At 44.3% G+C, this 22,638-nt stretch overlaps 1 protein-coding gene across 1 annotated transcript in view; it reads right to left on the bottom strand.

The window, feature by feature from the left end:
• Nucleotides 1–22,638, bottom strand: part of PITPNM3 (PITPNM family member 3) — a 345,453-nt gene that overhangs the window by 44,408 nt on the left and 278,407 nt on the right. The window contains exons 6-7 of the mRNA XM_024206929.2: nucleotides 16,790–16,979; nucleotides 9,306–9,425 (exon numbers count right to left, since the gene is read on the bottom strand). Coding sequence (XP_024062697.2) covers nucleotides 9,306–9,425; nucleotides 16,790–16,979 — 310 coding nt within the window. The remainder of the gene's footprint in view (nucleotides 1–9,305; nucleotides 9,426–16,789; nucleotides 16,980–22,638) is intronic.

Genomic DNA, 22,638 nt, shown 5'->3' with positions numbered 1-22,638 from the left:
TTTGTATAGTTGTCTTGTATTATCCAACAGAGGGTAGAATTGTTAGCTGCCATCTCTACCAAGGTAAGACTAAGGAGGCTGAGAAAAGGCCTGATGTCTGTCTTAGCTGTGTGTCATGCAAACTGGGGGAGAAGGGCAGCTAATGGGAGGGTCACTTGTATGACAACTTTAACCCTGGTAACCCCCTCCTGGGCTTGGGGCCCGATCAGAAGTCCAGATCCCATTGACCTCAGTGGTCCTTTGAGTGCCCTTTAAATAATAGACAGACATAAGCGGCCTTGATCCAAGTGTACAGAATACATTGAAATACGTTAACGGAATAGCCCTCCATGCCCCATGGACAGGAGCGCCGCCAGCTTTTCTGCCGCCCTAGGTGGCGGAAGGTCCCGCCACTGAAATACCGCTGCGGTTGCCGCCCCCCAAATTGTAGCGCCCTAGGCGACTGCCTAGGTCGCCTAATGGGTTGCGCCGGCCCTGCCCATGGATGTGATTTTCAAAGATACCGAGCACTTGCCACTCACAGTGAGGCCAGCGGTGCCTATATATTGCAGAGACCAATTTAAATAAAATGAACAAACTGATTAATGTTCAATCCTACCAGCTCCTTTTAATAACCATCTTGCCCCTGAAACCCTGCTCTGACCCTGCATCAATTTCAGCGGGCAATACATTGCACACAAGCAAAGTCCTGCTTGTCGAAGCAAATTCCAGTGGCTGAATCCTGCAGTGAATACGTAAGATCTGCCTACTTAAGGCCTCCGGGGATTTGGTCATATGCAATTATTGTGTCTGAATCAAATTTAATCTTTTTTAAACTTGATTTCAACAAATAAGAACAGGTGAAAATACCTAACATCTATTTTAACAGAATTACAAGCATGTGAAAATTGGTACCGTGCATGGAGAAAACCTTCTGACACAAAGAACCTCTTGTAATTGTGTAATTATCAGTTTTCACCCATATCCTATTAGCTCATATTATGCAGTATTACTATTCATGGGCTGATATGATATAACCATCATCATCTTAATGACTTTTGCAAAAGATTAGTTTTGTACCACCATGTTCATAGAAACAATTAGTCCTGCAGTACAACTACTAAAAATCACTATTAATCAGAAATAACCTGCAGTTAGAATTCTTGGAAAGTTTTCCTGTTAACTGCATCAAACTTGCAGCAACATTCAGATGGTGCCACGTCCACTGTTAAAGTTCCTCAGTACCCAGGACACTTCTGGCTTAAAACTGCCGCTATCTGTAATGCCATAGCTAGCCCCATCCCTTAGTTCCTGTGTAGAGGAGCTGCGACATGCTGGCTTTCAAACAAAAGGATTTCAAAGGATCATTCTTCACATAGGAAGATGGGGCCCTGAATGCTGATCAGAACAAAGAGCTGCCTGTTGCAGCTATGAGTGGGCTCTGTGTCGTGCGATAGGTAGATGTAAAGTTAAAATAAAAAGTTATTTGCTTAACATGAGCTGTGTGTGTGTTAATGTGGAGAACAATAGAGTCTCCACTCAATTCTTATTATGCAACTCATCGTATTTTTAAATTTGCCTTTGACTCTCTTATCTGCATAGCAAATCAACATATAATCTTACAGTGAAACTCTCAGTACCATAAGAATTATTAACAATCTTAACAGAAAAACAGTGAACTTCTCAAAGTCAAAATGCCTTTTGCCAAAATGCTTCCTGGCTGGATTTCTTTTACTGGTCCCTTTTGCAGCACTTGTTAACAAAGCAGCAATTCTGAGCAGCAAAGGAATTATTGCTGTGGACAGCTCCTGAATACTCACTGAATCTCTTTTCTATTATCTCAAATTGATTAATTATTCAAAATTATTTGCATAATAACTTCTGTGAAGAGATCTTGCTATGTAGCTTGTCCACAAGCAACTGTGTTGTAAATAGACAATGTATTTGTGATATAACAATTTGAAATTTGCTTTCCACAAATATGCTGCAATCTTTGCTTAAAATTAATAATTTTGATGAATTTTCCTTCCTGTAAATTCATTTTTAAGAATATTTATGGCTACCACACACAAAAGGTGGTGAGGACACAGCACAGGTGTGCGCGCGCGTGCACACACACACACACACACACACACACAGCAAAATAATTTAGTGCCTTAGACATACCTCCTGCAATTCATTAACTTCAACAGGTTTTGGATACAGCACTTAAACATCTGATTGAATAATAAGCTTTTTTATAATTCTCATTGTCACATCATCTAAGCACTGTGAAGATAGTTTCAGAAAATATCATTAGGTTGCCAACTTTCACAATTTTATCATGAGCCTTGTAATATTTTGTGTTAAAGTCCAAGACCCTGGAGTCATGTGAATACACAAAAATCTTAATATTTTGTTTAAAAAATAAGTTTCTAGTCCTCCTGGGTGCAGAGAGGCTTGCAAATGTGCAGCCTAAAATCTCCAAAATAGCCAAATTAATTAAAATAAAAAGCCAGAAGGCCAATCAATCCAATTTTTTAAAATCTCATTTTTATGCCAATATCACGTTTTTCTTAGGGGCTAGACTCGATTTTTGAATACATGGAGTTGGCAATACCACAACACAAACACACCTATTTCTATTTAATCCCACATACACCTCTACCCTGATATAATGCTGTCCTCCGGAGCCAAAAAATTGTACCGCGTTATAGGTGAAACCGCGTTATATTGAACTTGCTTTTATCCACCGAAGTGTGCAGCCCCGTCCCCCCGGAGCGCTGCTTTCCCACGTTATATCCAAATTCGTGTTACATCGGGTCGCGTTATATTGGGGTAGAGGTGTATATTTTGCTCGCCTGGTTCTAAGCAATATTTAGACACTACCTTGTGCTACCACTGAACTAGCTCAACCGAATGTTCAGTAAAAGAATGACCAGTGGCACTGGAAGTTACAGGTCTCTTCAGTCTGTTGGAAATTGGCAGCAGTTCACAGTTGCCCACTGAGCATCATTAAAACCTGTGTCCAGGTTTCTTCCCCTGGGTCACAAGGCAATCACTGTGAGATTACTATTTGCACAGTTTGATGATCTTAGACCAATACTGAGTGGAAAAACATCCAAACTCCCGCTGCAGGGCTGCCACCACCATGGTTAAGTTGGCATTTCCATTGTGTGTGTTTATTTACTGGATATGATGTTGCTGTTTGAGCTGGATCCTGTTCAGATGTGGTAGCTCTTTTCTTTAGTGACAAAAACTAATCTAAGTTAACAGGATACTGCACATTTTTTTGTTTTTTTTTTTTTTTACTCAACAGAGTAGGAGGAAACCCCAATATCACCCAGTTTTTAGATTACATTTTATGTAGCTGCCAAAGCACATGCATTTCAGATGAGGTTTTGAGGAGGGAGGGGGTTGTGTGGAAGGAATGAACAAGTCTGGATGGAGAAGGGATTAACTATTTCGTAACTTTCTTCTTTCTCTATCTTCCACAGGCCAGTGAAGTAAGTGGCAGTTTTTCTAATGACCTCATTGAGGGCAGAATCCTACCCTCTGTCCCTACACAACTCTCCCCTGCCCCTGCTTCCATTCTCTGTCACACTGCTCCCCTCAGGGTCCTCCCGGGGACATAATGGTGTCATGTTGAAATGTTTTCAAAATCATTGTTTATGGTTTACTACAGTAGAGGCCCCTGCTGAGATCAAGGCAACATTGTGCTGGGTGCTGTACTAACACAGTGACAGGAGTCCTTTTGCAAAGCTTTTACAATGTAAATAGATGAGACAGACAGAACTGAGGCTCAGAGAGATTAAGAGACTTGCCCAAGGTCACACAGAATGTCTGTGGCAGAACTGGGAATTTGCACCTACATTTCTTGAACCACAAAGAGAAAGAAATTCAGAGTTAAGGGGTTCATAGCACTGAAGTCAAAACCTCTCTGATAAGGCAGTGCAGCCAAAATGGACCCACAAATCTGAGGCCGTTATATGCCACAAGGAAAATGCTTCTCAGCAAGCATGTAGATAGGCCTATTATTTTTTCAAATCTGTATGCGAATCCATTACAGGTGAATTATTCCAGATGCACAACCCCGCAGCGAACTCCTGTTTATCCCCAGAACATATACAGCTTCATTGTAAACTTGCCCACACTCTCAAGAAAAGAGACTTCAACTCTGCCCTGGAGGGACCGCTAAGAGGACAGCTTTGTTAATGTGTGCATTCAATAACTAGTCCTTCTGCTGAGATAGGCAAGCAAGGGAGCCCGGTAATACCCATTAGAAGGTTGGCTTTCATCATGTGGACAACCTGCCCAATGGGATTTGGACTGGGATCAAATTCAGTTCATGTATGTTACTAAACAGCCTTTAGACTGGAAAGGCTTTTTGGTACTACTGACCCAAGCTAGATATTAGCTGGTAACCTACAGGTTCTGTTACTCAGGAATGGATCCCCTTAAGCCATCCAGTCCTTTGCAATTGTAACTGAGTTCTGTATCACTTTTGCCGCAATATCTCCATCCATCTGTCAAGAAGGGCAGAACCATGTAACATCACCAGTATTTAGAGACTATATTGTGCCAAAATGCCTAAACGCACTGAGGCTAAGGCAAAGATGACTTGTTACATTTAATCTCATTCTAAATACATGGGTTGTTTTTTTTAAATTTAAAACAACATACATTCACGCCTCCAAAACTTAGCTGAAAAGCTTTGCTGGAGTTCAAATCTCATTAGTTTAACTACTTGGGGTCAGATTCACGGCCATTTGTCTCTCATACACTGCATGGGAACATTGTGCCAAATTGCTACATTTATTTTAACCGTACTTGGAAACTATTCTGCAAAACAAATTAAACTATGGGGGGGGGGGGAAAATCACCAAGCATACTCTGTTAGAAGAAAGCTGAGATGATTGCTGAAGAGACTATTTAGTTATTTCAACTTAATTAATAACTAAACACCACTCTCCAAAGCTCTAGGCGCCCTAACATGCCGGTAATACAATTAAATCTCAGCAGCATTAAAATAATCAATTCAACAGAAGCTCAACCAGCCACCTACAAAAACTCCTTTCCACCCCTTTATTGCTACTATAAGCAAACCCTGAGCCTCCTCCTAAAACCCTGTCAAACAAACGTCTTTCAATAAGATCTTGAATGCTTCAGAATGCTATTTTAACAGCATCAGCAAGAGAGAACAGAATTCTCTTCTAAGAGACAGTGTGTTCTAGTGGGGAAGGGTCCTGCCACTGGTCTGAATCACTTTCTCGCTCTGTGCCTCAGTTTCCCCAACTGTAAAATGGGGATAATGATGCAGACCTCCTTTGTAAAGCACTTTGATATTTACAGACGTACACTGCTATATAAGAGCTAGGTATTACTACTACTATTAATCCGGTCAAAGCAGAATGTACTTATTTCCCTATACTACCTTAGAATGTATAGTGAACTCCTCAAATTCTCGTCTAGTAAGGCTTACACATGATAGGCAATGGGAACACGTATTTTTTTCTGTGTATGATGAGAACTCATACTGTAATTCTCCACCAGTTATTCTGGGCATATTGGAACCCAAAATACTGCAGAGAAATTACAGTGGCACATTCCAATGCTGATGCAGGTGAATTTTGATTGGTATTTCTATTATAAATCCCTATTTACATTGCCATAATATATAAACATACACTCCTGTAGAGCAAGTTTCTAATGCTCAAGGCTGTGCGCTACTCAGAGAACATAATGGTCTCTGTAGTACCCTTTCTCTAACTTATTGTTATAAGGCACTTCGGAATAACTGGAGTATGAAGGGAGCTATATAAACCTAATTTTATTCTATTTTCAGGGTTCATAATCAGGCCATAAAATTCTTCTCTGGTTACAATTCAGAGTATAAGATTCCCATCCTCATACCCAATAATTTAATTTCACAAATACCCTTGGGATTGGCAAAACAAAAATCTACCCCCCACCCTCCGCCCCAAACCCCTCCTTAAGATCCATTTCTACTGAAACACCAGTAAATTGCTAGGCAGGGACAGCTGAGGGTAGCTGATAGTTATTCAAAGGAAGAATATCTGGAATTCCTATTTCATCTTCTCTACCTATCTGTCTGATTAGACTGTAAGCTCCTGGGGCAAGGACGGTGTCCTGCTTTGTGTTTGGAAGGCACCTAACACATTGTGAGGACTGCCACAGTACAAATAATTATGTAAACTTGTTATGATGCCTTTTGCTAGCACAAAGAACCCAGGAAACTGACTTCTATTTATCCCAAGAAGTAGTAAAAACACAGGCATTGTCATCAATAAACATTTATATAAAGGTAACACCCAATGGTCTTAGTGGGATGGGGAGCTGAGTGTACTACAAACAGACAAGAGACAACCCCTCCCCTGGAGATCTTACAAAACTAAAAATCATCTCCTCTCCACCAGAATCCATGCCTATTTGATCCTTGGCCTCTCTTCGGAGATCCACTCTGGGCTAGGCCTCCCAACAAGGGTACCAGTTGGTATGAATGTTAATGGCTGCTTTTATGATATAGATTAAGGGCCACTAAACTCATATTCCACCTAGGCCAGCAAACAAACATCAGTACCAACTTTCGGTCACAAGCAACAGAGATATCGTTTACAACTATCTCCTCCTTACATGCCCCAGTCCTGAGAGGCATGAAGTACCTGGCAACAGCTTCTGAGCATCTTTCAGGACCAGGTGCTAAATCCAACTGAATAAGCTCAAAAGGTTCCTTACAATTGCTTTCAGTTGATCTTACACAAGTCTGCTTTGCAGGTGAAATATAATAAACATAAATGCTGCACATATAAAGTAGCATCCTTTCCTCTCACATAAGGACCTTCTGCTCCTACCAGCACTGCTCAGATTGCCAAAATTCAGACAAACGCCATGTCCCTCTGCCCAGGACCAGCTCCAGGGTTTTTGCCACCCCAAGCGGCGGGGGGGGGAAAAAAAAAAAACCCCCGCCGCACCTCCGATCGGCGGGACCCCGGCGGCCGCTCCACCGTGCCGCTTTCTTCTTCGGCAGCGGTAATTCGGTGGCAGGTGCTTCCCTCCGAGAGGGACCCGCCTCCGAATTGCCCCGAACAGCACGACGTGCCCCTTCCCCTTGGCCGCCCCAAGCACCTGCTTGTTGGGCTGGTGCCTGGAGCCGGCCCTGCCTCTGCCTGTAGCCTGACTGTTTTGCTCAACTGTTCTCTGCAAACAACAAAGTCGCTTTGAACTTCTACTCCAAGAAACAAATTGGATCCTATTTAAGCACTCTCAATCTGTCTGTGTAAGAGAAGGGAAAAGTTCAAAGCACCCCAAGCCACCCATAAAGCCCGGATAGATGTATAGACCAGCCACACGCTCCGATCAATGATGATGATATACCAAGGGTGAAACTGTCTTTGACTTCAATAGGGCCAGGATTTCACCCCAAGTGTTTTGTTTTGTTCTGTTTGTTTGTTTAATATTTCCTGCTGCGGGGGGAAATAGATGAATAGGTGTGATGAGAGAGGATCAAAAGGAAAGGGGGAAAAAGAAAAGTGTGGGCAGGGGGAGAGGAAAGTGGGGATCATGACAAGAAGTAAATACAGAGAAGAGAAAGGGGAAATAAAGGAGTAGAGGAGGAAGAAAGGAACAGAGTGGGAGGATAACGTGAAGGGAATGATGAGAGTCAAGCTACTGGCCAAGCCAAAAGAGTGACTGTTATCCTGAAAATATTTCCGTTTTAAAGAGAGTATCAATAATTTGCACTTCCAAGATCCAATCCTGCAGTAGGATTCATGATGATCCCACTGAAGCTCTTGGGCATCCAACTGCAGGATAGGGACCTACGATTTGCGTTTCTTCACAATGTTGAGTGACATGACAATGTACAGTGCTAGAATGTCTAGCTGCTGAGAAATTTCAGCAATGTAACTATGGGGTAATTTGTTTTAGGAATATTTCCTTTCCCACAAGTATTAGGAGGATGTCTTTTTTTCTTAATAAAAATACCATTTCGCTTTTATATTGCACTTTTCATCCATACATCTCAAAGTGCTGAACAAAAGAAGTCAGTCTTGTTATCCACGTTGTAGAGATAGGGAAACTGAAGAACCAAAAGATGAAGGATCTGGCCCCAGAATCTCATAATAGGCCCATGGCAGAGCCAGGAATAAAACCCACATCTCTTGAACACTACCTAGTCCACTACCCTGTCAACTGGTCATGTCTACAACTGCATTGTAAATCGGGGTCTGAAACACCTGGGCTTGTGGACTTGGTGTTTTCAAGCCCGCACTTGAGTGTCCACACTGCATTGTAAACGTGGGTTTACAATTGGTGGATCTGGGTCTCACAGCCTTGCTAGTACATCCATACTGCACTACGCAGACCTCCTGAGTTGGGTCTGGGGCTTGAGCGGTGTCCACACGGCAAAATAACAGGGCTTGGATCCAAGTCGCAGTGTGACTTGGGCCCTGACCAACCCCACTAGCAGGGTCCCAGCATCCAGGGCCTGAGTGCTTGCTGACCCGAATCAGATTGATTTGCATGTGGACGGAAGGGGGAGCTTGGGCTTAAACTTGAGTGAGAACCCAGGCTTAATGTGCAGTGAAGACATACCCACTGCCTCTCAAGGCCACAGAAACTTTGTTCAGACTACATAAGATCAGTTAAATTTATCTTTGATTTTTTTCTTAAATAGTACATCAATAATGCAACATAAACATTAACATAATAGTAATAAAAAAAACCTAATTCTGCTTTTTTCTATCACAAACTACTTTCTAAAGCAGATTTACATCTCAAAAACGATCTGAATTTAGAGTTTCTCATTAGAACAGGATTCATTTAGAGACTCCCGAGTGTGCTTAGTGCTCCGTTCACACGACCCTCAGCTGACTGGCATTCCCCAGTGTAACCAAGGCGCGCTTTCGATGAGCCATTAAAACACACTCCCGAGCATGGCCTAATGCAACATTAGCCTCTAGCAGCAGCGTTAAGAATTCCAGACACTATGGTGAAAAATAAAAACCAGCAGATTTTAGCAATAGACAGGAGCTGGCGGAGATTATTGGGAGAGGATACCATAAAAATCACAATTAGGGATACACTGAAAGGCACTCCATGGCCCCACCCCATGGATTTGCCAATAAAGCATTTGTTAATGACTGGCAAGTATTCTAAACCCCAAGTTGGAAAGTTTTCCTATACATCAATGGACTTTTTCCTTGAAAATAACAGCTGAAATATTCAGCACTACTGCAATCTACCAACCCTTTGTATTTGTTCTCGCAGAAAGCTGCTTATAGTGCCAGTTGGCTTCCATCCAGGGAATGAACCTATGGGAGTTTTACCTGCATGCTGCCGAGGCTCCCTCTCCTGCTACTGTTCTGACTCTCGCCCGCGGTGCCAGCACTGTAGCAGATGGCATCAAACCCCAAAATTCCTCCAACACAGTCACCAATGAGGCACACCTGCAGGAATAGGAGATTTCATGTGAGTCAGACAGAGAGATATTTATCAGCCAGAGTCACGGACTCAAAACAGGAGGCAAGGGGGGGTGGCGTCATGGAGCCTGATTACAGCTCCCTGGTCCTGGGGACTAGCCTGCAGCAGCCGAGGGTTGCAAACTTTTTGGTGGATCCCATTACAGTGCGGGATAGATATAGCCACTTTGCCACTCCTCCTCTCCCCACCAACACGCACTCTATGCCAAAGGCTGGCACAGGAGCTACCTCCATCAGCTTTACACCAGAAGGGAATTCCCCAGCACTAGCCGCAATCCCTGCTGGCTCCTTAAAGCCAGAATCCAGCACAAAGGGTCTGGATCCCTAAAGAACCTGGCTGATCATGCTTCAATCCATTTAATGCACCCCGTAGACACAGGTTGGGTTGTTCATTTCTTCCCAGATATCAAGAGGGTTCTCAACTGGATTGCTAGCAAAGATTTGCAAGCAGAAATATGCTGTCATTCACTGGTCAAAGCAAGTGACCCAAACTGTGAAATGAGGTGCCAATGGACAGATTTCACATAGGTATATACTTTCTTATGGTTCAGACTATAGCACTAGGGTGAGATTGTGACGTTTAGGGAAACTGAATTCACTAGCGTGGTGGCAGAGATTTGTAATTTTTCCCATCTCTCTATAATCCCACACTCTTATTTGACAGAGTTAAGGTTGTTCAAGTGTATTTCCCCACAAAATTGCAACATAAGCAATAGTCACACCCAATACAATACCCACCCCAAGGCATGAATTTCCCCACTACGATCATGACTAGAGTTGGTCAGGGATTTTTCAACAAAACTTATTTTTGGTCCAAAATAAATGCAGATGCATCAACACTGAAACTGTATGTGTGAACATATGAGTTTGGACTTAACTTTCGTCGGGAAGGTTCCTTGGGTCCAGAATGGAATTTCTGGTCAAAACCACAAAGAGACAGAGAGAGGGTGGGCAACCCCCCTCCCGCCCCTGAGAATAGTCAATAGCCCAGTGGTAATGGATGCAGGAGACTCAGAATCTGTCTACACTGGCAGAGTTACAGCGCCAGCAGGTTCAGCGCCGCTCAGAGAATGCTGAAGGGATTGTGTGCACAATAGCATGTTCACACTTGCGGCACTTGCAGCAGTATGCGGAGGAGTGCCCTTTAGGCAGCTATCCCACAGAGCATCTCTTCCTCTTCTGCCGCTGGGGGTTGTGGGAAGGCGGAGGGGGCCGCAGGGCATCCTGGGTCCTGTCCCAATATCCTGTGATGCATTGCTTCGCATCCCAGTAATCCCTGTGCTTCCATCCGCATTTGGTGCCATCTTTCAACGGTTTGTGTACTGCGCGCTCTGCCTCTTTGGTCTGCAGGAATGGATCCCGCACTGTTGACCAATATGCTGCTCACTCTCACTAACATGTCACGAGTGGCAGTGGAGTTATTCCTTAAACTACAAAGGCAAGAGTAGTTCAACATTGATCTCACCAGGCATGGTAGCTACAACACAAGATTGCTTGTGGCATTCATGGAGGTGCTGACCACAGTGGAATGCCGCTTTTTGGGCTCAGGAAACAAGCATTGAGTGGTGGGATCATATCGTCATGCAGTGCCTGCAGAACTTTCGGATGAGGAAAGCCACATTGATGGGACTGTGTGATGAGCTCACCCCAGCCCTGCGGCACAAGGACACGAGAACAAAAGCTGCCCTGCTGTTGGAGAAGCGCACAGTGATTGCACTGTGGAAGCTGGCTACTGCAGACTGCTACCGATCGGTCGCTAACCAGTTCGGAGTGGGAAAGGCGACAGTTGGACTTGTGTTGATGGAAGTGTGCAGGGCCATTAATTGCATCCTGCTCCGAAAGACCGTGGCTCTGGGCAACGTGTGTGACATTATGGAAGGCTTTGCACAAATAGGCTTCCCTAACTGCGGAGAGGCGATAGATGGCACGCATATTCCAATTCTGGCACCAGACCACATAGCCACCGAGTACATTAATCGGAAGGGGTATTTCTCTATGGTTCTCCAGGCGCTTGTGGATCACCGTGGGCATTTCACAGACATTAACACAGGCTGGTCCGGAAAGGTGCATGACACACGCATCTTTCGGAACACTGGCCTGTTCAGGAAGCTCCAAGCAAGGACTTTCTTCCTGGACCATAAAATAGCCATAGGGGAAGTCGAAATGCCCATTGTGATCCTGGAAGACCCTGCCTATCCCTTAATGACGTGGCTTATGAAGCCATACATGGGGCAACTTGACAGCAGCAAGGAGCTGTTCAACAACAGGCTGAGCAAGTGCAGAATGACTGTGGAGTGTTCTTTGGCCATTTAAAGGCCCGCTGGCACTGCCTCTGTGGGAGGCTGGACCTGGCCGATGACAATATTCCTATACTTATAGCCGCGTGCTGTACGCTCCACAATATTTGTGAAGGGAAGGATGAAAGCTTCACTCAGGGCTGGTCCTCTGAGGCTCAGCGCCTAGAGGATGAATTTGAACAGCCAAAGACCAGGGCTATTAGAGGGGTGCAGTGCAGGGCCATAAGGATCAGGGATGCCTTGAGGCAGCAATTTGAAGTTGTAAGCCACTAATATTTGTTGCTATGCTCGGGAGTGCAGTGCTTGTAATGCTAGGAGGTGATTGTGATTGGTGCAGACGATGCACGATGAAGGTTTAAGAAAATTGCCTGTTGCTTTGCAGGGCTCTGTTTGCTTTCAATTAATAGAATAAAGATAGCTTTCAAACCAAAACAATTCTTTTATTAAACAACCACCTCCAGTGGACAGAGACAAAAAACAACAACATATCAGCAGGGCTAAACTGCAGAGGGATGGGTGTTGAGTGCAGTGGGTACTGAAAGTCCTCAGTGCTGGTCGGTGACAGGGGAGCAGCCATTAACATTCATACCAACTGGTACCCTTGTTGGTATGAATAACACCTGTGTTGCCGGTGTCTGGGGGGCGACAGCAGCTGCAGGGGAGGGCGGGCACAGAACTGCTCAGTTTGCAGTGCTAGTAGCACCTGGAGCGTGTCCACTTGGTGCTCCATAATGTTTAAGAGCCGCTGCGTGTCTTTGTTCTGGCGTGCCGCGTTCTCCTTTCGATCCCTCTTCTCGCTGTCCCGCCACTCTTTCAATTCTTGTTTTTCGGCCGCAGAGTGCATCATGACATCACGCAGGAAGTCCTCTTTAGTTCTTCGGGGCCGCTTTCTAATTCTGCGCAGCTGTTCAGCCGGCGATAACAAAGAGGGAGGCTGGGTTCCCAAGGTCATATCTGTGAAGCCAAAATGCAACATTTTACAAAAGCAGTCTTGTTTGCAACACACAGATCACTGATTCAGTGATTTAAAACACAGCCACTATTCACATACCTGTCACTAACTGGCTGACCCCAGGCAAACACACATGAGCCACAAGACCCCCAAAATGGTGAGTAACCGCAGGGTCAGGGGAAATCAGTGTTCCAGGACCGTACTATACACTGGGCACGTGGCTCTTCGGGGGAGCCAGCACTGTGGGGGGGGGCGGAGGGCTTATAATAATTACTGTCCCCACATTTTCCACAGGCTGTGTTCATTATGGAAGATATCCCCTGCTGAGGGTGAGCAGGGAATCAAGGGAGGGTCTTCTCCAAGACTGCGGCTGCTGCCCTGGCTCTTATGCAGCTTGCCTGGGTGCAGCAATGGTCCCCTCACGCCCTGACGGCAGAGTGGCATGGGAAAGTTACCCTTAATGGAGCAAGAAAGAAAGCAGCTCTGCCAAAGAACCTACGTCAGCGGATTGCCCAGTATCTCCATAAGAGTTTCGTGGAGATCTCTGAGGCAGATTCCCGTGAAGTGAGGGAGTCAATCAACATCCTGTTCCGCTGCTCAGACTAGGCGTGTGGTGATATGCGCATCGTACAAACACAAGCCTGCTTTCTGCAACCCCCCTGCCCCCCAAAACTCACTTCAGTGATTCCCAAAAATTAAAGCCACTTACCAGGGGCCTCCTCTCTTGTTTGCGCTTTGCCAAGCTCTACAGCTGTGATAGGCTAGCCTCCTCCAGGGTAGAAAAGAGCTCCTGGCTGCATGCATCTCTGACCTCCGAGTTGTCCTCTGCCCCTGGGTCTCCCTCCCCATCCTCGTCCAAGATTGCCTCCTCCTGGCTCGGTCCACTCTCGACTGGCACACGAGACATCGAAGTATCCACAGTGGCCTTCGCAGCGGAGGTGGGGTCGCCACCGAGTATCGGGTCCAGCTCTTTGTAGAACTGGCAGCTTGTGGGCGCAGCACCCGAGCAGCAGTTTGCCTCTCGCGCCTTGTGGTAGGTATTCCGCAGCTACTTCACTTTGACCCTGCACTGCAGTGTGTCCCGGTCATGGCCCCTTTCTGCCATGCATTGTGAAATCTGTCTGTAGGTATCATAATTCCTACGGCTGGAGCGCAGCTGGGACTAGACAGCCTCCTCTCCCCAAATGCTGATGAGGTCCAGCAGCTCGGCATTGCTCCAAGAGGTGGATCGCCTGGTGTGTGGAGCTGGCATGGTCACCTGGAAAGATGCACTGAGACCGCTGCACGCGTCACCGAGCAAACATTCAAACATTTCAAAATTCCCAAGGAATTTAAGGGGTGGGGATCCCGGTTGGTCACCTGAGGGCACGGCAGTAGAATTCCAACCGATGACCAAAGGCAAGAACCAGAGGCAAGAACAGGCATTGTGGGACACCTCCCGGAGGCCAATCGCAGCGCTGTAACCGACCAGGGTGTCTACACTGGCACGGTGGCGCTGTACCCCCGGCGCAGAAAGCTGTACGCCTCTCGTCGGGGTGGGTTTTTTACAGTGCTGCTACTGCGCACTTTCTGCGCACTAAGTGGCTTGGTAGTGTGTACACCTTGGGAGTTACAATGCAAAAAACTGCTCTACTGCGCAGAAACTTGCTAGTGTAGACAAGGCCTCAGATTCAAGTCACTGCTCTGAACCAAGCAACACAGGGCTCTCCCACATCCCAGGTGAGTTTTTAATTTAATAATAGTATCCTCTCTGATGCACACCACAAAGAACTGAAAATCCACCTGGCTACACCGAACCTTAACACTACATTAACAGAATGTTTTGTGAGGGATTAATGGCATCTCATTGCACCTACCATGACAACTCTCATCTTGATGATGATTATTAGTGTTAGAGTAGCACTTAGAGTATGTACATCTACACTTGGAGCTGGAGGTGTGAGTCCCACCTCAAAGAGACATACCTGCATTACCTCGATGAGAGCTAGTGTGCTAAAAATAGAATGTCACTATAGTGGCATGAGTGGCAGGTGGGGCTAGCCACCCTGAGTACGTGCCTGTGGTCTCAGATGGGCACATAGTCTGGATAGCTAGCCCCTCCCGCTGTAAGAGTAAGGCAGTCCTTTGCCCCAAAGAGTTTGTAAAGTAAGTAAACAAGAGAGGCAAGGGTGGGGAGGAAACTGAGGCACAGATACATTAAGTGACTTGCCCAGGTCACACAGCAGGTCAGTGGCATAGCTGGGAATAGAACTGAAGATCCGACTCCCTGTCCAGTTTCACTGAATTATACTGTACATATTTTATAACTAGAGACCTATATATTTAGCGGTGAATTTGATGGTTTTATCCAGTTGCCAAAATGGAGGACTATGAACAATACAACATTTTCGTTCTAATATCAGCACTTCTCCTGTACGGTGGAAACATGCAAAATATACTGAGATCGTTTACACCATCTCAGGTGAATTATCAATAGATGTTTTTCAAAAAAAAGCCTTTTTTGTAGCTTTGGCCTAAAGAAAAACAAACCTCTTAACATTCAGTTTCTACTGGAAGAGATCTGTTTTTATAATTATCTCTGTAATTGGTATAATTTTTCTTCTCATAATCTCACCTTTCATAATGTTCTGTCATAATAGCCGGGGTTTGTTTTTTTTTTAAAGCTCCAAGCAAGAACATTTTTACTACGGATATTAAACTGGCTCCAAACCAAATTTTAGCTTAAAAAACTGATATGCCACAGTATAATCCTATTATTGTTATGAAAAAAATAATTTGTTTGTGTATTAAGACTCATGCGTTCCTCAGAAGATTACATTGTACCCTCAGATTAAAAATCTTTTCTTCTTTCAGAGCCTTTGAAACCTCACTGTACTTAAAACAACTGTATCTATCTAGACCTTTAAAGGCCCATCACAAGTGTATATAAGCACTTCACACTCAGTAATAAATGTATCCTCAATAAGGTAAAGAAGCATTAGTAACCCCATTTAGAGACCAGGTAGCTACAGGAGAGTGGTGATCCCAAACCCAATCAACTCCACACAAGTCTTTTAGATGATTTAATTGGGATCTGTATCAGGCCCAGAGAGATTGAGTGATTTGCCCATGGTCACGCAAGGGAATCTGTGGCAGAGCCAAAATCTGAACCCAGATCTCCTGAGTCCTCAATCATAGGATCATGCTTCCTCCCTGTGGTTTTACTGACACCGTGACAAAAGAGGGAGATACCAGTACTTAAATGTTTGATTCCCTATGGTCTAATCAGAGACGTGCTGAGGTCCCTCAACTCCCATCATCTGCAAAGGGGTTATACGAATTTAGGAATTGGACTGGCTGGGAGAGAAGGTACAACTAGAGCTGAGCAAATTTTTCAGCTGAAACTTTTTCTGGTGAGAATTGCAGATTCAGCCACACCAAAACATTTTATGAATGTGTGTTGGTTTTGCCAAATTGTTCACTTTGGAGTGGTGGTGGAGGGTGCGGGGGAGGGCGGAGAGAACAAGTCAGAAAAAAAATCAAAACATTTTGTTTTGACATTTGCAACACGAAGCGTTTCAGATTTTTTTCAACCCACAACAAATTTTTTCTTCGGGTTTTCAATTTGCTGACAAATTTCTATATTTTAGTTTTTGGTCTGACCCCAAATATTTATTTTAAACTTTTTTAAATTGCCAATGAAGCAAAAATTCTCAAACCTTTAGGTCCAGTGCTTTCTATTAACTGCATGAGTTTACCAGCTCAAACTGACACTGCTCAGGTTTCAGGAAGCTCCTAGTTTACCCTGAGCATCCTCAGAGGCTGAACAGAGAGACAATGTGAGTGAGGAAATATCTTTTATTGGACCAACTTCTGTTGGTGAAAGAAAGCTTTTGAACTTACACAGAGCTCTTCTTCAGGTCTGGGAAATGTAAACAGAGGCTTAACAGACATTTTGCACTCCCATGCTAACACTGCTTCATCTCATTTGCTGTGTCAGCCCCATACTAGTAACTTGATACACGCAACGCAATGGCCTAAAATAATGGAAACTCAGCCTTGCCCAAAGCATTTTTCTTTGACGTAAGAGGAAATGGTCCTACCTGTCCATTAAAACCAGTCCCATCTGGAGACTTGAGAAATTCATTGTAAACTTGGTTGGCTCTGTTAATCACCATGGCAACTGCATCCTGGTACTGAGGGGAGGAAATGGCCAACAAGGGCAAGGCAGCCAGTGGGATGTGGTCTTCACTACTGCTCAGGCAATTCTCATCATAGCTGTAGGGATTCAGGCTGAAGAAGAAGATACTGTCGTCAGGAAAATGCAACAAAAGGAAGTGCACAATATTACAGCCCTAATGTGAGTGTATTAAACTGAAATGATCCTGGGCTATTCAGGTTTGGTACAAAACACCATCACCTTAAAAACCCATCTGTTTAAAAGCTAGGCTTTCCTGATCTGTGTTATTGACACTGCTTTAGATTGTTAGAACGGAAGGAGTTTTTATAAATCTGATTTATTCTTCATCATTTATGCTCCTTATTTTTACTCCAGAAGCCGAGATAAATGCAAGAAGAAAACAGTTTCTGGTTTTCATACATTAGCACAATACAACAGCTGATGGGATGCAGCTGCTGCACTGGAATATGATAGTCTTCCAAATGAATGGCTCCCATTGAAATTATTTTAAAAAATACAGAAACATTTCTGTCAATGAGATTTTGTAAAAGTTTGTATAAATTTTGGAGAAAATCTGACCTGACAATATTCCTTCCAAAAGACAGAACAAGATCAGCCTATTATCTGATCAATTACATAAAAGTAGTTTTAAAACATATGTCTTGAAACAACATTTAAACATTCACCTATTAGCATTATACAAAAGAATGTGACTGGCTTGAAAACAGATGTTTAGATTTACTAGGATACCAGTTTTATCTGAGGGTTTATCTACATGGTGAGGTAATGTGCTCTACAGGGGTTTGATTTCTAAAGCGCACGAACATACTGTGTATTAATTGGGTCTGTGCAGAACCTGCTGGAATGCACTAAAGGTTCCTTAGTGCACTTTAACGTAGCACTGTTTTAAACTCTCTATGTCTAGTCTAGATTTCATTTCTGCACGTTTCCCAGTACCAACCTGTCAGTCATGCTTTGGGTGATCTTTAAAAGTGAAGGGGAAAAACAATTCCCAGAGAGCAGAAATTGCAAGTCATATCACCTCATGCCAGGTTCTCAGAATATATTTATGCACCTTTAGAGACTAATATAAGGTCAGACGTACTTTGAAAATTGGGCTGGATTTCAGCCAAGGCTGCAGAGGTAGAAAACAAAGACTTCATAAATAAAAGTAGTTTGCACTTCCCATCCAAAGATCTCAGAGCGTTTTAATTAAACCTCACAACAAGGCAGGTAAGCATCACCATCTCACACATGGGGAAACAAGCACAGAGGGTCAGATTTTGAAGTGAATTAGTTTAGACATTAAAAATAAACAGTATTTGCGATCTAGATGGTCAATCCCTGAAGTTTGCTATGATTAATTAAAAAACAACTAAGAGGAAGGGAACTAAACAAGCCCCACATCTGAGAAATAGGAGGCTACAGTGGTTGGGTAATCTACATCTGGTAATCAGACAGAAAAAGCAACCAGATCTCAGAGTAGAGCGATATGGAGAAGATACTTCTTAAAGTTACCTGAAGTCTTTTCCAGTAACCAAAGTATAAAACACTAACTGGCCAAAATTACAGGGGTTCCTTCAGTATAATAGTTTTTGGACCTGCTGAGTGTGTATAAGTCAGGGAAAGATAGCAAAAAACAAAACAAAACACAAAAAAATCTAATTCCTGCATAAACTTCAAATGACACCATTAATTGTGCCATTGTTGTATGCGGTGTTGTTGTAGCCATGTCACAGCCAGGGTATAAGAGAGATAAGGTGGGTGAGGTAATATCTTTTATTGGATCAACTTCTGTTGGTGAGCGCAGGGCCGGCTCCAGGCACCAGGCAACCAAGCTGGTGCTTGGGGCGGCACCTGGAGGGGGGCGGCGCGGCGCTCCAGCCGCCGGGGAGAGCGGGGCCACAGCCGGGGCTCGCCGCCCTCCTCCCAGGGCTCCGGCCGCCCTCCCCTCCGGCGCCCTCCCCCCGGCCGCCGGGGGGAGAGCGGAGCCCCCGCCGGGGCTCACCGCCCTCCCCCCCACGGGGGGGGCGGCCGGAGGCTTTTTTGCCTGGGGCGGCAAAAAATCCAGAGCCGGCCCTGGGTGAGCGAGACAAGCTTTCAAGCTTACACAGAGCTCTTCGGGTCTGGGAAACGTACTCGGAGTGTCACAGCTAAATACAAGGTGGAACAGATTGTTTAGCATAAGTCGTTAACACATATTTCAAAAAAAGAACAGGAGTACTTGTGGCGCCTTAGAGACTAACAAATTTATTAGAGCATAAGCTTTCGTGGGCTACATCCCACTTCTTCGGATGCATAACAAGAAGAAGTGGGTTGTAGCCCACGAAAGCTTATGCTCTAATAAATTTGTTAGTCTCTAAGGTGTCACAAGTACTCCTGTTCTTTTTGCGGATACAGACTAACATGGCTGCTACTCTGAAACATATTTCAAGGGACCATTCAAGGTGAAGTGGCCAACTAGCAATCCCCCCACATGCATTCCATCAATCCCTCCCATGCCCCACACACACACACTTTCCCCCACTATGACCAGAGGGGTGTTAATGGACAACTTCACCTTAAATGGCCCCTTGAAATGAAATGAGGCTGAGATTTTCAAAGTAGCCTAAGGGCTTTAGACATACATCTTCCATTAATTGTAAGTGGCAGATCTGTGTGTAAATCTCCTAGACTACTTTGGAAACTTCAACCCTACAGTAAACTCTCTCCCTCTCTAGTAGTTCTCTCTCAAGTTGGATTGACCTATGTAATTCTTTATAAGATACCCTTATAATACCATAGCACTTCTGCAGCAGTACATACCCTTACACTTGCAGATCTCAAAGTGCTTGCCCCCATGAATCATGCCTTGCGCCACCCCTGAAAGGTCAATACAGTTATAGCCCATTTTAGCCACTTGAACGCAGAATCGTATTCACCCTGGTGGCGGGGCGGCCTGCACATCTCATAATGCCACAGTTTAGACAGACGGAGAGAACTGCCAGCAACACAGAAACATGACCTTATGGGCTAACAATGCATGGAAATACTGTAGAGGATCCTATAGGCTGAACAAATGAATGCTGGAGTGGGTCAGTTGTACAGGAACAGGTGCATAGGAATTACCAAACCGGATCAGACTCAAGGTCTCTCCAGTCCAATATCCTTTCTCTGACCGTTGCCAGGACCAGATGCTTTGGGAGAGAGTATAAGAACCCTGCAGCAGCCAGATGCAGGATGATTTGCTGCAATTGGTCTCTGCCTAATCTCTCATAGTAAGAGATTGGCTTAAGCCCTGAAGCATGAGCTTCAATATCCCTTCCAAGCTTCTGTTAGGATTATCTATTTTAATTCTGCATATTCTTGTGATCCATATAAATGTCCAATCCCTTTTTTGACTCTTCCTAAATTCTTAACCTCAATGACCTCCTGCAGCTATGAGTTCCACAGCCCAATTATCCACTGTGTGAAAAAATATTTCGCTCTATCACTCTGTACCATGGCCTCTATTTGAGGTATGTGGGGCTGGATTTCACCGCAAAAAGCTCAAAGAGTAAGGCTTTCTGGGGGAGGAGGGGAGTGAAAGTGAAGTAAATTTCACTCAGATATGCAAGTGACTTGCCCCCAAACTCAAATAGTGAGGCAGTTGCTGAGTCAGTCAAAGAACTCAGGTTACTCATCTTGGGGGCAACCCCCCCCAAACTCCACACACATAAAGGAACTAGCCAGACACATGCATATCACCATCTGTCCACTTGGCACCCCTTTCCTTTGTCTGTCCCTTCTCTTTTTTAGAATATATTCTCCTCAGGGCAGGGACTCCCTGTTACTTTGTGCTTGCCCTGGATTTAGTACAACGGGTTCCAGATTCTGATAGGAACCTCTGTGCTATAACAATATTAAACAATGTGCCATTTGAGATGGGATTAGATCTATGGATCTATTACCACCACCACAGATAAAAGCAATTTAAGAAAAACAAAAACTACTTACAGCTCTGAAATGCAGTGGTTGGTCTGTATTTTCCTCTAAGCCTCACTGCAAATTTCCATGTTTAGTCTGTGCTAAAGCACTCAAATGACAGATATTTTGCATCTTAAGAAGTTCAACATTTTTAATGACCTGGAGCTGCTCTGCCAGGCAGCATCAATTTATCAATTAACATGACTTCACTCTGCCAGTGGCTTAGACCATCCAAATGCAAAGCAGACAGATTGCTGAATACCAGTGCCAAAAATAAAATAAAATAAAAAAACCAAACTTTACAAATATAAAATAAAAAGGCCTCCCTAGCATATAACACTCACTTAAAAACAAAAATAATCATTTAGAATGGGAATTTTCAAAAGAGAAAAAAAAAATCACATCTACATAATAAAAGCAAGATGCAAAAGGAAATCCAGAAGAGAAATATACAGAAGCAGAGGGTTAAAAAAAAAAAAAAAATAGCCAGCAACATTTCTCATGAGTAAGCAAAGGAATCTGAATCAAGCTGCAGTTCAGCAATTAATTCCTGGTAAATTAATTACAAATAATTACCTGGTTGGAAAAGAACAGTTTATTTCTCTTTTATTGCAAAGGTCACGTAAGGGGAGGTTTTTATTTTCTTATCATAAACACAATGAAAACGAAAAAGCAGCAGTTGAAAAGGACGCCGTGGAAAAGGGGAAGCTCTTTATCACAAGAGATAGGCAGGATGTCAGAGACAAACACAAAGCCTTGTTAGCTTGGTGCATTGACAGAGCACTGCAGGAGGCCCTTACATGCGCCAGTTTGGAAGTGCTGCATTCAAAAAGCAGGGGTGGGGTGGGGAGGGGAGGGGAGGAGAGGAAATCATGGGGTGGGGGGGAGGAGGTGAAGCCATTAATTGTAATAATGTTGCAATTGCAGACACAGCCCCTTCATGGCCAGTGCTGAATCCAAGACAGATCCAGGACCCTGGAGAGCTAGGCTTTAGTGCAGGGGTAGGCAACCTGCGGCACGCAAGCTGATTTTCAGTGGCACTCACACTGCCCGGGTCCTGGCCACTGGTCCGGGGGGCTCTGCATTTTAATTTAATTTTAGATGACGCTTCTTAAATATTTAAAAATCCTTATTTACTTTACACACAATAGTTTAGTTCTATATTATAGACTTATAGAAAGAGACCTTCTAAAAACGTTAAAATGTATGACTGGCACGTGAAACCTTAAATTAGAGTGAATAAATGAAGACTCGGCACCCCAAACCCTGCTTTAGTGGCATCCGTTGACTGGGCACAAATGATATGATGTCACAGAGCCAGCTGCTTGCAGGGGTAACAGATTGTACATAATGGGGGCGGAGGGGGTGGGGGAGAGAGAGAGAGAGAATATTCAAGATCCAGCGGAGGGAGTTAACAAAATACTTTCCAAACACTAGCTGATGTAGGTCACAACCCCATGCGGGTCCCTTCTGACTGACCTCTTTGGGGAGAGGTGCTTGAGGCTTAACACCTGGGAAAGGAAAAGGCAGAGGGACCAATTCGCGTGCCAATGCTTGGGCTAACCTGCCTGCTAGAGCTTCCCTCAAGTTATTGTTGCAGGTGGGAGAATTAGAAGTTTATGGTCTGATTTGCTTGTAGACGTGGCCTGCAGCTCCCATTAGCTTCACTAGGGAGTTGAGGTTGGTTTCAAAAGCCAAGCCATGCGTGTGTGGAGTTCCCTTTCTAGCGGGAAGGAGGGCAAGGGACAGATCGCAGGCCATGAATACTAGCGTTTTACATGTGCTGGATAGTGTAATTTTAAAATTAGTTTTAAAATGGATTATGAA

The sequence above is a fragment of the Terrapene carolina genome, unplaced genomic scaffold (assembly GCF_002925995.2).
Source record: "Terrapene carolina triunguis isolate 2854851 unplaced genomic scaffold, T_m_triunguis-2.0 Scaffold231, whole genome shotgun sequence".
Classification (NCBI taxonomy): Eukaryota; Metazoa; Chordata; order Testudines; family Emydidae; genus Terrapene; species Terrapene triunguis.
This window is presented reverse-complemented; position numbering and strand designations above follow the sequence as displayed.